Genomic DNA, 12,617 nt, shown 5'->3' on the forward strand with positions numbered 1-12,617 from the left:
GCTCCTTTTTCACCACAACAAAATGGCGTAGTTGAACATAAAAATCGTACTTTAAAAGAAATGATGAATTCCTTATTGTTTATGTCTGGTTTACCACAAAATTTGTAGGGAGAAGCTTTATTGACTTCTAATTCAATTCTAAATAAACTACCTCATAAGAAATTAGATAAAACATCATATGAGTTATGGAAAGGTCGAAAACCTACATATAAGTACATGAAATGTGGGGATGTCTTGCTAAAGTTGTAACACCCCGTCCCAAAGTACAACGGAAAATTTTCAACTTTGACGGAGATTGACCGTTGACCGTTGACTTTGACTTTGACCGTTGACCAAAGGGGTCAAAAGTTGACTTTTTGTTCCGGTTGGAATTCTACGTTGACTGAGGTACAGTTACGAAGTACACGTTGGCATAAGTTCGTAGACTAGTAGCACGTTGAAAACGGAGCTACGGTTTGAAAGTTATGAGCAAAACAAGTTGAGGTCCAAACTGTCCAAGGGGTGCCGGAGTTGACTTTTTACTCATGCAAAGTTGAGCTTTGACTCATGCATGGTTGTGAAGTACTAGTCGGTATGAGTTCATAGACTAGCGGCACGTCTGATTTGGACATGTGGTTTGAAAGTTATAGACCTATAGAGTTTTTCAAATACTATATTATTTTAATATTATTTTAAAAGTGTAACTAACGATGTGCCACGTGTGACTTAATAAATGTGACCATGTGTCACCATGTTGAGATGCCACATGTCAACCATGTTTAATATCATATTATTTTATTATTATTTTAAATAACAATATTACTATTAATATTATTTAATTAATTTTAATTTATTTCTTTTTTTCTTTTCCCCCACGTGGGGAAAAAGGGCACGGGCCCTTCTTCTTCTCCTTCTTCTTCTTCTCCTTCTTCCTTCTTCCTTAATTTTTCTTCCCACTCGCCGTCTCTCTCTCTCTCTCCCGTGTTTATCTTTTCCGGCCACCCATTGCCCACACGCGCCGGCCACAGTCCAAGCCCACACGCCGGCGAGCTCACCACCCAAATTTAGCTGTCGGCTAGCCGGCGACGCGCCCAGATCAGGCCGGTGAAGTCGCGGCGGCGGGTTGATTTTTTTCCGGCGATTCCTCCGTATTCCGGCCAGCCCAGTCCAAATTGCCATCCTTCTCCCCCTATTTTGGGTCCTCTGAGTCTAAATATGGCCTCCAATTTCCAAAATTCAAAGCGGTTTACGAGATACGAGGAATTGAATCCCGGCCGAAGCTTTTGGCCAAATTCCAGCCACCTCCATTGGAATTGGGGTCGATGGAGACCGGTAATGCGATCCTCGTTCCACGAGCTTCGATTCGGTATATTATTCGACCATTTTGGTTAACGTTTGTGTTTGACCCGCCGGGTACCGGGTATTATTTACCCCGAATAAAATATTAATTTATTTGACTGTGTGTGAATTGTGTTCTAGGAGCACCGATGAGTCGTGGAATTGATCCCATGGTGGATCATGGTTTAATTGCATGCTCCAGGTGAGTGACCCACCTTGAAAACTATTTTGGGCAATTAGTTATATTTATGTGGTGTTGAATCGATATCTGTAATTTGTGCTCATGTGGCGTATTTTAAATATAATCGGGAAAAATATTATTTTATATATATTTATCCATTGGTGCTAAACGGAAATTTAGGGTCATTAAGAAATTCCCGATTATTATTTTATTATGATTAAATGGTATTGATTACACATGAGCAAGTATTTTCAGTAATTAATTGTGTCTGGATTTTATATTATTCTTGGGCATAATTGGTTTGAATATTTTAAGAAAATTATTTGTTTAAATTGGTGGTTTAATTTTCATAATTATGCCCATGGTATATTATTCGTTGAACCGCGTGTTGCGAGAAAAATGATTGTTTTACTGTTATCGATGTTTTCGTACCGTGTTTATTAAATGAAAATATGTGGGATGGTAAATGTGAAAATTGGTATATTTCCCACGGTAATTTTTGGAAAGAACGGTACGGTTGATTTAATAATTATTTTAGACGCACTCATACAGTATTGGTGTTTTGGTGTATGTACACGTGGTTTAGCGCGCAAGTATTATGTCTCCCGTGGTTGCCATTGGACCGTGGGCAGGCAAGTTTGATATTAGCCACAGCCGCCCCTTCCTTGGCCGGGATGACGGTTTCAGCAGCGGTACTGTCGGGACGCTGAAGTGCCGTTTGCAAGTTTCTCTCTTTAATCTCCCCGCCAGTCGGTGCTCGGGACGCTGGGTATTGGAGGGCATCACTGGTATATGGTGTGGTGCATCAAATGTAAATTTTCAGATAAAGTTCCAAACCCCAAAAGTGTTCAAAAGTTATTTATTATAATTTATTACATTTTATTTATATTTGGGGTATTTATTTATTTATTGTTTATTAAATTATTTGATTCCTGGGTTTTCGGGAGGTACGAATATCAGGTTTTGTGAAAATGTTTTAAAAGGGGAACATTTCCAACGGAGTGAATAGCGAGGGTTTTGAGAGAAATTGTTACCTCAATTGTTTATTTATTTATTTATTTAATCTTTCGGTATTGATTAATTAAATCCCTTTATTTGGTATATTATTGATATTAAAGGTGTACAGTAGATAGGGTCACTCACTGAGATGATTAGCATCTCACGTTTTTAAATTCCGTTCCCCTAGGTCCAGGTTGGAGAAGTTGATTGTCCGGGGCGAGCCCAATGTCTCAGTTTGTTGCCAAAAGTTAAAGAAGTATTTGTTTCCTTTTTCCTCTCTATCTTGTATTACTTATTATCTGTCATGGTATTAATTCCACATTTATTGTATAATGTTCTGTATACTGTATTGGATGTGTAGTTATTATTTGTGCACTGACTTACTGTTCTTTAGAGTGCTGTAAATTTGTGGAATCAAATTGTAGTATCGTGGGAGGAATAAGGGGATGTTTTTAGAAGTGCGTTTTCAGTGCAGGAAATTTGTGGCAAGTCCTACCGTTAGGGGAGGTGCTGCCGAATTTTCCGTGGGAAGGTTCGGTGGTATTTCCCTGGGATCAGGGTTTGTCTAGAGTTCCGGGGAGGAATCTTGGACGGGTCCTGACAAAAGTTGCAGTACATTTTCCTAAAACGGTTAAAATAGGACCTAAAACTATTGACTGTATTTTCATTGGATATGCACAAAATAGTAGTGCATATAGATTTTTGGTGTATAAATATGATATTCCTGACATATATGTTAAACCATTATAGAATCGAGAACTGCATCTTTCTTTGAAGATATTTTTCCTTACAAAATAGAAAAAATAGATAGTTCACTAAAAAGGTCTCATGAGGATATGATTACTAGTAATCAAACTCAAAGAGACACAAATGAAGGAAAAGAGGATGAACCAAGACGTAGTAAGAGAACTAAAACATTTAAGTCATTTGATCCTGATTTTATGATTTATTTGTTAGAAAACGAACCTCAAATCTTCAAAGAAGCAATGTGAACTCCTGAAGCTCCATTTTGGAAGGAAGCAATTGATAATGAAATTGATTTTATAATGCAAAATCATACATGGGAGTTAGCAGATCTTCCACCTGGTACTAAACCGTTAGGTTATAAATGGATTTTCAAAAGGAAATTAAAACCAGATGGTACCATTGATAAATACAAAGCTAGATTAATGGCTAAATGTTACAAGCAAAAGGAATGCTTGGATTATTTTGATACTTATTCACCAGTAACTAGAATTATATCAATTCGAATTTTGATTGCAATTGCAGCTTTGAATAATATTGAAATACATCAAATTGATGTAAAAACTACATTTTTAAATGGAGATCTAGAAGAAAAGATCTATATGGAACAACTAGAGGGGTTTATAGTCCCAAGACAAGAAAAGAAAGTGTGCAAACTGGTTAAGTCATTGTATGGATTAAAATAAGCACCAAAACAATGGCATGAGAAATTTGATAATGTAATGATGATAAATGGCTTCAAAATTAATGAGTGTGATAAATGTGTATATTACAAAAGCACTCGAAAAATGTATGTCATGATTTGCTTATACGTAGATGACATGCTATTAATGGGTAGCAGTATGGAAATTATTAAAGCTAATAAAAAGATGTTAACTAATAATTTTGATATGAAAGATCTAGGTGAAGCTGATTTGATTTTAGGTATTAAAATTACTAAGACATCAGATGGAATAGTTTTGTCACAATCTCATTACATTAAAAATGTACTTGAGAAATTCGATTAGTATGATGGAGGTCCAACAAACACTCCTGTTGATATAACTTTACACCTAGCTAAAAATCATGGTCAAGATGTATATCAATTGAAATACTCCAGAATTATAGGAAGCCTAATGTATATCTCAAATTGTACACAACCAGATATAGGTTATGCTGTTAATAAGTTTAGTAGATTTACTAGTAACCCAAATAAAATCATTGGAAAGCGTTAATTAGAATTTTAAAATACTTAAGATATACAATGACATACGGGTTACACTAGATAAAATATCCCACTGTGTTAGAAGGATATTGTGATGCTAACTGGATATCAAACACAAAAGACTCAAAATCTACAAATGGATATGTGTTTACACTTGGAGGTGCTGCTGTGTCATTGAAGTCTTTAAAACAGACTTGTATTGCGAGATCAACTATAAAATCTGAATTTATAGCTTTAGATAAAGCTTGAGAAGAAGCCGAATAGCTTAGAAATTTTTCAGAAGATATTCCAAATTGGTCAAAGCCTGTGCCTACTATATGTATTTATTGTGATAGTCAATTAGCAATTGGTAGGGCACAAAATAATATGTATAATGGTAAATCTCGACATACACGTCTAAAACATAATACTGTTCGACAACTTCTCTTTAATGGAATTATAAATATTGAATATGTAAAATCAAAAGACAACCTAACGGATCCACTTACTAGAGGTTTGTCTAGAGAGCAAGTTTATAAGTCATCAAGGGGAACGAGATTAAAGCTTAAATCTAATGAATCATCATAAACGGAAACCCAACCTAGCTGAATGGAGATCCCAAGGACTAGGTTCAATGGGACATCATAAGTATGTATGATTCACAAGAGATACTGTGTAGTATTAAAAGAAAAAAAAAATACTTATTTCCATTTCTAAGGTGAAACAGTATTGCCTGTAATGTGTTATTTGGATAAGCTATGCTTTTAATGATGTCTGCATCTTGGAAATCCAAGTGAAATATGACAGGATATTTCTTACAGACAGTCACCTATATAAGTGTAGAAGTGGGACCACTTTTATAAGAATTATAAAAGGCATAATTCTCTAAAGCACTTATGAAAACCGGATTGCTTAAGGCCAAAATGAACACAACAATGAGAACAAATTTTGTGCAGAAAAGGAATTGTGTATTAGTTATTGTCTCAGTTTACATCAAAAGTCAACAATTCAAAGCATTATGCATATTGATCGACTAGCATACTCGATAACTGTTCGCTACGGAAGATTTAAGGCCAAAAGCTATCTGTCCTGATGCAGTTTCTTTTCATTAAACTCTCTCTAGTGCCTGCATAGTCATCTTGTATTAATTTTTATTCATGTGGGGATTGTAGGAATTTATGAATAGAAATTATAAATATTATTTATTTATTTGGTTGCCATAATACTTAAAATACTAGAATTTTATTTTAAAATAAATAAATAATAAATAAAATAATATGAAACAGTGTTCTAGAGAAAGAACACATCTCCAGAGTGGAAATGTGCATGTTATTGGAAATGAAACAACTTTTAATGCTTTGTATATTCTAACATATTGAGTTTCTTCATATAGATATAATATTTCCTATAATAACGATTATCTTTCTATGACTAAAAGACAAGAACAGAAAAGAAATATTCATTATTTTTTGTTTTTGGCATTATTCATTCATAGAACAGAGCAAGAGTGAAACACAAAGTTGTTCATTGTTTCTGGAAATTGGGAGTGCTATTATTCTTAGAAAGTAGGTGTTATATCGTGGGAGACATTCGTCATCTATCAATCCGTTAAGCACTAGTACAGGACAAAAGTTATCTTAAGGCTAAAGAATCAAATTTTTGTCTCAACTAACAGGTTTTTCAATCATTTTCTTCTTATGTATGTGTATTTGGTATTTATGTATTTAGCAGTAGAAACTCATATCTAGGATAACATCCTTTAGTTTGCCTCCAACTTTAAGATGGTACCTTAATTTTTAATTATTTCAATTGAGATCCTATTTGATATAACTTTTAAAAAGCTAGAAGCAATTTTTATTTATTTATTTATTTCAATTAAGTCAAATTGTTGATTAAGACTTAAAGATGTTTATTTTAGAAATCTGCCACTCCCTATTTTAACTAAAAGGCAATCCTAGAACGGCATTTAGGGTTATTTTAAAGTGAGGCACACCAGAAATGCCTATATACATATATGCTCAAAAATTAGGTTATTGCACATGTCAGGCAAAAACCCTAGGAGAGTGTACAACTCGAGCACAAAAACATGCCTTTTTGCACCTCATACGGGGAGACATACAACTCACATGTATAAATATAGTTGAATCTATTTATTTTTTTTCCTAATAAAACCTATTTTATACTCATATCAAACTTTAGATTATAATTTATAAATCCAAGAATATTATAAACACTAAAATATTCACTAGATTTATTTATCAAATTCTACATACTTATATTTTATTAATTGGTATATTCATAAAACTTAAATATGGATAAGTGAATTCTTAAATAAATAATTGAATTAAAAAAACCAATTAGATTTTATCATACCATTTGGTATATAAATTTTATAAATATTTTGATACTCTTAGCATATTTGTTATAAATTAGACATCTATGTTATATTGTATGTAAACTTAAATATTTATAATTTATTAATAATATATATTTCTTAATAATTTTAAAAATATAATATAAATTTGTAGATACCTAAAAAATCTGCACCTCAACCCCTGTTTTTGCAATTTTATTTTTTATTTTTTTTTGCTAAATGCCTGTTTTTGCAATTTAAAACGATGCTCTTACCCCCAAAATATAATTGCAGTACTCTAAACTAGATCATAGATAAATATTTACTAAACATTCTTCTCCTTGGTTAAAATAAGTTGGAAATCAAAAGCTTTTTTTTAAAAAAAAAAGAAAAATCAAAAGCTTTAGTAGACAAACCACATTGCATGTTATATTTATTGCAAAAATGTTGACTCTGTCACGTGGTTGTGATCCTACTAAACTGACGAGCGGAGCCCACCGTAGCAGAAATCCCTCATCGTGTCTTCTTTAATTTACTTTCCTAAAATTGGAAGCCTCAAATTCAAAAAAACAAGAAAAAAAGTTTTGAAGCCTAAAAAATAAAAAAATAAAAAAGTATTAGCTCATAATGAAAATAATGATTAAAACTCTAAAATTTACGGCTAAATATTTTAATCCATAATAAAGGCTTATTAGGGTGTGGCCAATAATTAATCTCATAATTAAAAGTTCCTAATCATAATTTTAACCACAATCTTAGCAACAATTAATTGCTATGACTAAAAGCTATTTGTTATTGTAAAAAAAAAAAAAAAAAGGCTTTTAACTACAGTAGTTCAAAGTGACTATGAAATGCCATGGGTAATGTTTATTTTTTAATAAAAGTATTCTCGTTTGACTGAAAGAACAATATTATCTTATTTAACAAAATTAATTAACGCCGCTCACTTTTCCTGATTATTACACGTGATTCAACTCTTCTGCAAAAGATTCTCTTCCTCATTCCCCTTCGCCCCTCCTCATCGTTCACGGTCCTGTCATCTCCACTGTCTTTATTCATTTTATTCCTATTCCCTCTGAAAGCTACAATCTTCCATAGAATTTGAATAAGTATATATACGACGACGACGATGATGATGATGATATTTCCATGGCGTTAAGATGAAGCTGGTTGTCTGCGAATTGAAATTGTTCTTTTTTTTTTTTTTTTTTTTTAATTCATTTTGCAAATAAATATGAGTTGGAATAGAGTATAATATACTCAAGTTTTGAAAAAAATTAATCTGTTCAAACCTGAATTTATAAGATAAACAGTTTTGAGTCATCAGTGCTAGATGCAGAAAATTAGGTTAGAGGGGCACCATGAAAACATTAAAAAAAAAAAAAAATCCCCTCAAATTATAATTGTTAATAATAAAGCAACAAATCTTGTTCATCAAGGCACAATTGGTAATTTATAATTTCAATTTAACTATTTTAATATAGTAACGTAAAATAATAAAATTGTTTAATAATAGAAATTTAAAAAAGAAAAATATTTTACATATATTATACCCAAAAATTAAAATGAAATTGATATTTAAAACTAAAATGAAACTGATGTTTTTGTATAAGAAAAACTAGTTTCAATGGTGAAAGATATTTTTAGATATTATTTTTATTTGTCAAAGAAAGAAAATTGTAGGCTTACATGTAAAGTTAAATATTTTTGGATTGTTTAATAGAGTTTTTTTTTTTTTTTGGGTCATATTTAATAGAGTATATTAGACAAATTAATTAAGCTAAAAAGGAAAAATTAAATTTTATAAAGAAATTAATGAATACTAAATAGGAAATCATAAATTGAGAAGGGGCGCATTGCCTAAATTTTAGTAATAATATGTAATTAAGGAAAAATAACATGTTTTAAATCCGCCCACGTGAGTCATGTTTTAAATGTTGTATAAAATGGACCTGAAATACACGGCTTAAGCTAAGATTATCCACCAAAAAAAATAAAATAAAATAAAATAAAAAAATAAATAAAAAAACTAAGATTATCCAAATTTACATGCATGGAAAATGGTCAATAAAATCTCTGTTCTTTTGGAGAGACTGAGAGAGGCAGAGCATAATAGAAATAGTAGAAAGAAAGCTGATGATAGTAATCGTATAAGTTATACAAGAAGATTACTTAGACAAGAAGTTTTTGATTCCATAATTAAGTTATCAAAATGTTTAAAGCTCTTAAGAAATGGACAAAACCATGTAAGATTTAAACTATGTAAGAAATGGAACTCAACGTAAAATAAGAAAATCAAGTTCTGTTTGTAAACTTCTACAATACTCGAGTTTTGAAAGAAAAATTAATGTTTATGCAATCTGAAGCTCAAGAATTTCAAGTGGCAATGAAATTCATGACTCAAGCTCTTGTGGGATACCAAAATTTACATTAAATAAAATGGTCAAAGACCTTACAGACCCCTTTAGAATCTCTAATATAAATTAAGAAAGAAAAAAGTTAACAATGTTTAACAAGATGTTATATAAATAAATAGCAATAAAATGCACCATACAAAATTCAGAGTCATATTCATATGAAATATATATTGTTTGTTTTACTTAATATTCCAAATCCTAGGCATGATATGGACAAGAATCATGTTTCAGGTGTTGTCAAATTGGAACTGAAATCCACAACTTAAGCTAAGATTAACAAAATTAATATATATTGAAATGATCAATAAAATCTCTGTCCCTTAGGGAGATTGGGAGAGGCAGAGCACCATGGAGAGCCCTCAAGTAGTAGAAAGGAAGTTGACCATACTAATTGTATAAGGTCACTAAAATCTCTTCTATATTCCACTAAATTGAATCACTCTGAGCTCTAAAAATTAGGCTTTTGATACCATATTAAGATATTATTTGCCTCAAAACTTTGAACTGTTAAGAAATGGACCAAACCACGAAGCTAGCTGATCTCTCACAAGAGAAAATTAACAGTATCTTTTATTAAAATTAAATACTTAAGCTCTTGTAAATGGTCAGGTACTTGAAAACTGGTTTCGTAATGGACTTGTGGGATTGAATTATAAACTTTGATCAAAGTCCGACAATTGAAATCAAATTAACTTACTAACTGTGGGTTCTAATATTGAAGTAACTACCATAAGTTTAGAATTGGAATTAATAACTTTATTTTGATTTGATGCTTTTTTTTTTTTTTTGGTAATTAAAATTTGTGTTAGTATGACCCCAATGATGAATGAGACATATATAGGACATATAGTATGTCAGTGTCACATGATTTCATCCACTCTCCCCATTACTCAAATATATATGATTAACCTTGAGTCCCCACTTTTACAAGTTCAGGATGGGTCAGAATTCAGACTCAGATCATAGATATGACTTTGCAGAATTTCGATGAGCTGCAATTTGTTACCTTTCTCTTTGGATGATTCCTGGTTAATTGGAACAAAACGAAAGCAAGTATAATAATGAATATGTTTTGAGACTGGTCACCGTTGGTTTTGGTTGTGCTTCATCCTTAACATGTTTGACATGCAAATTTTTTGAAGCATCAGAGGCCTTTTTGCACATCTTGTAGTAATGAACTTGGGCTTTTATTATGGGCCTACTTTATCTTAGGCATTCTTAGAACTATTTCCCAAGCCTAATCCATTATATACATATATGGACCAAAATTTGCACACCATATCCGAAGTGTCATTTCAAGATTTGAATTTGTGGATCAGTATTGTTAAAACTCGTACAAGTTTCATATAGAAATACGTTATGAAAGTTCTTAGATATTGGTGACTACAGAAAGGAGCACTGCTTAAAGTGTGGAATGCCAGTAATATTGTATTTTTTTTAATTTTGTTAATTCTTTTTGGCAAATGAACGTTAACGTATATGTGTGTGTGTGTATATATATATATATATATATTTACGCATCAATAAACTATTATATCTAATGATACAATATAACAAAATTTATTGAAGACACTATGTACATAAACACCTCATAAATAATTTGCCCGTTATTAAAACAATATATCTATCCATTTTAGAAGCAACCAATAATGCATTTGGACATACAGCCTACTACTAACCACCAGGTTTTATATATACATCACAAACAATTTTTTGACCAATTTGCCTCAACAAATCATGCATCCGTAGTTTACTTTCAATTCAATAATTATCAACTTTAATTAACGACTTTCCAATGAGAACACTTATTTCTATTTTCATTGAGGAATTAACATCATTTAGTAAACTTTCTACATCTCCCTATTAAAAGACACATTAATTAAATTGACATGCTATGTCAACAAATCTATTTTGGATCCTTTTATCTTCTCCCTCATAACTAGTTCTCAGCACATTGAAATTTTTGTCTTGATCCGGAAATATTTTCAAGTTATACAATACATTTTCCCAATCTTGTTTGTTTTTGGAGTAAAGAAAAGAACCCAAAACTTTAAGAGCTAATGGATTCCCATGTGTAAAACTCACAACCCTCTCTACAGTATTTTATCATCCATTGGAGGAGAATTTTGTCCAAAAGCATGCAAATGGAACAGCTTAAGAGATTCAGTGTGACTTTATCCTTCAACCTTGCAAATGTTTTTATCCGCAACTTTCTTTAGACCTTGCACATTTGTAGAAGTAACTATAATTCTACTTCCAGGAGCAAGTTGATCATATCTTTCAACTAAAGCTTCTAATTGATTTGAACTATCCACATCATCAAGAACCAAGAGTATCTTTTTACGGCGAAGTTTGTCAAAAATATACGGTGATGCTAAAAATGGGGTACCCATTGTTAGAGTAGCTTGATCAATATTTAATAACTCAGAAAGGAGCTTCTTTCTCAAATGGTTTAGTCCATGCCTTGCATACTCTTCCCTAACATTCAGAAGAAAAGACCAACCTTCAAACTGAGAATGTGATTAGTACTCTTGAGATACAACACTAGCAAGAGTGGTCTTACCAATACCTCTTGTGCCCCAAATACCTATAATACGAACATCCATTGAGCTGATGGATAATAATGATTTGATTTCCATGATTTTTTTCTCAATACCAATGAAGCAGCCCTTGTAATGTTCATTTGAAGGTTTATATTTTGGCCACTTTAGTGATATGTCTTCAACAATTTCTTGAACCAGCTGGGGCTCAGGACTACATGAAAAAAAATAAAATAAAAAAAATACAATTGTTAGAAGAATGGGAAAAACATATAACTTTAGGTATTTGGAGTAACAAAAAACAAAATGGAGCAATATTAATTAATACTTTATTTATTCACTTGCTTTATTCAATTTTTTGCTCTATATATATTTATTTTGGTTCTTACTGTTATTGCCTTAACTAAAATGAAAAATAGTGTCTTTCAAAAATAAAATAGAATAAAAATAGTATTATTTATACTGTTTGGTAAAAAACAAATCATGTTTTATGTTATATTGTTTGTAAACAACGAGATACAAGTGAAATATTGCTACTATAGTTAATATATAATTAGGACATATTGAAATTAAAGTACCTGAAATTCTTTGAATCAAAGCCACATAGATTGGATGCTTCTGCTAAAGCATCTCTCCATTGTTGCACCTTTTCCATTCTGCCCTTAAAACGGTGTTTAAGTTGAGTAAATGCAACTCCATAGTTCCCATTTTGTTTATGTCACTACTAGAATTGCATTTGACTCCTAGGATCTCTCGGGTGGTCCCACCTAGTGAAAGCCCATTGGACAATTCCTAGATAATATCCAATGGAATCTTACCTTAAAACGTGGACAACCGAACACCAGCATTAACAATAACACCTCAAAATATAAATATAAAAATA

At 31.7% G+C, this 12,617-nt stretch overlaps 1 protein-coding gene across 1 annotated transcript; it reads right to left on the reverse strand.

Moving 5' to 3' along the window:
* Positions 1-11,368: 11,368 nt before the first annotated feature.
* Positions 11,369-12,389, reverse strand: LOC132804077 (disease resistance protein RML1A-like). The gene is made up of 2 exons (XM_060817984.1): positions 12,313-12,389; positions 11,369-11,672 (listed from the first exon to the last, which is right to left on the reverse strand). Exons 1-2 carry the CDS (start codon positions 12,387-12,389, stop codon positions 11,369-11,371), a joined length of 381 nt encoding a protein of 126 aa, XP_060673967.1.
* Between the last annotated feature and the right edge of the window lie 228 nt (positions 12,390-12,617).

The sequence above is a fragment of the Ziziphus jujuba genome, chromosome 6 (assembly GCF_031755915.1).
Source record: "Ziziphus jujuba cultivar Dongzao chromosome 6, ASM3175591v1".
NCBI classification, from domain to species: Eukaryota; Viridiplantae; Streptophyta; class Magnoliopsida; order Rosales; family Rhamnaceae; genus Ziziphus; species Ziziphus jujuba.

Bases quoted from the DNA above. Each gene is read 5' to 3' on its own strand.
- LOC132804077 (XM_060817984.1), bottom strand. From the start codon at position 12,389: ATGGAAAAGGTGCAACAATGGAGAGATGCTTTAGCAGAAGCATCCAAT. The intron at 11,673-12,312 runs GTACTTTAATTT...TCTGAATGTTAG, and splicing joins TTTGATTCAAAGAATTTCAG to GGAAGAGTATGCAAGGCATG.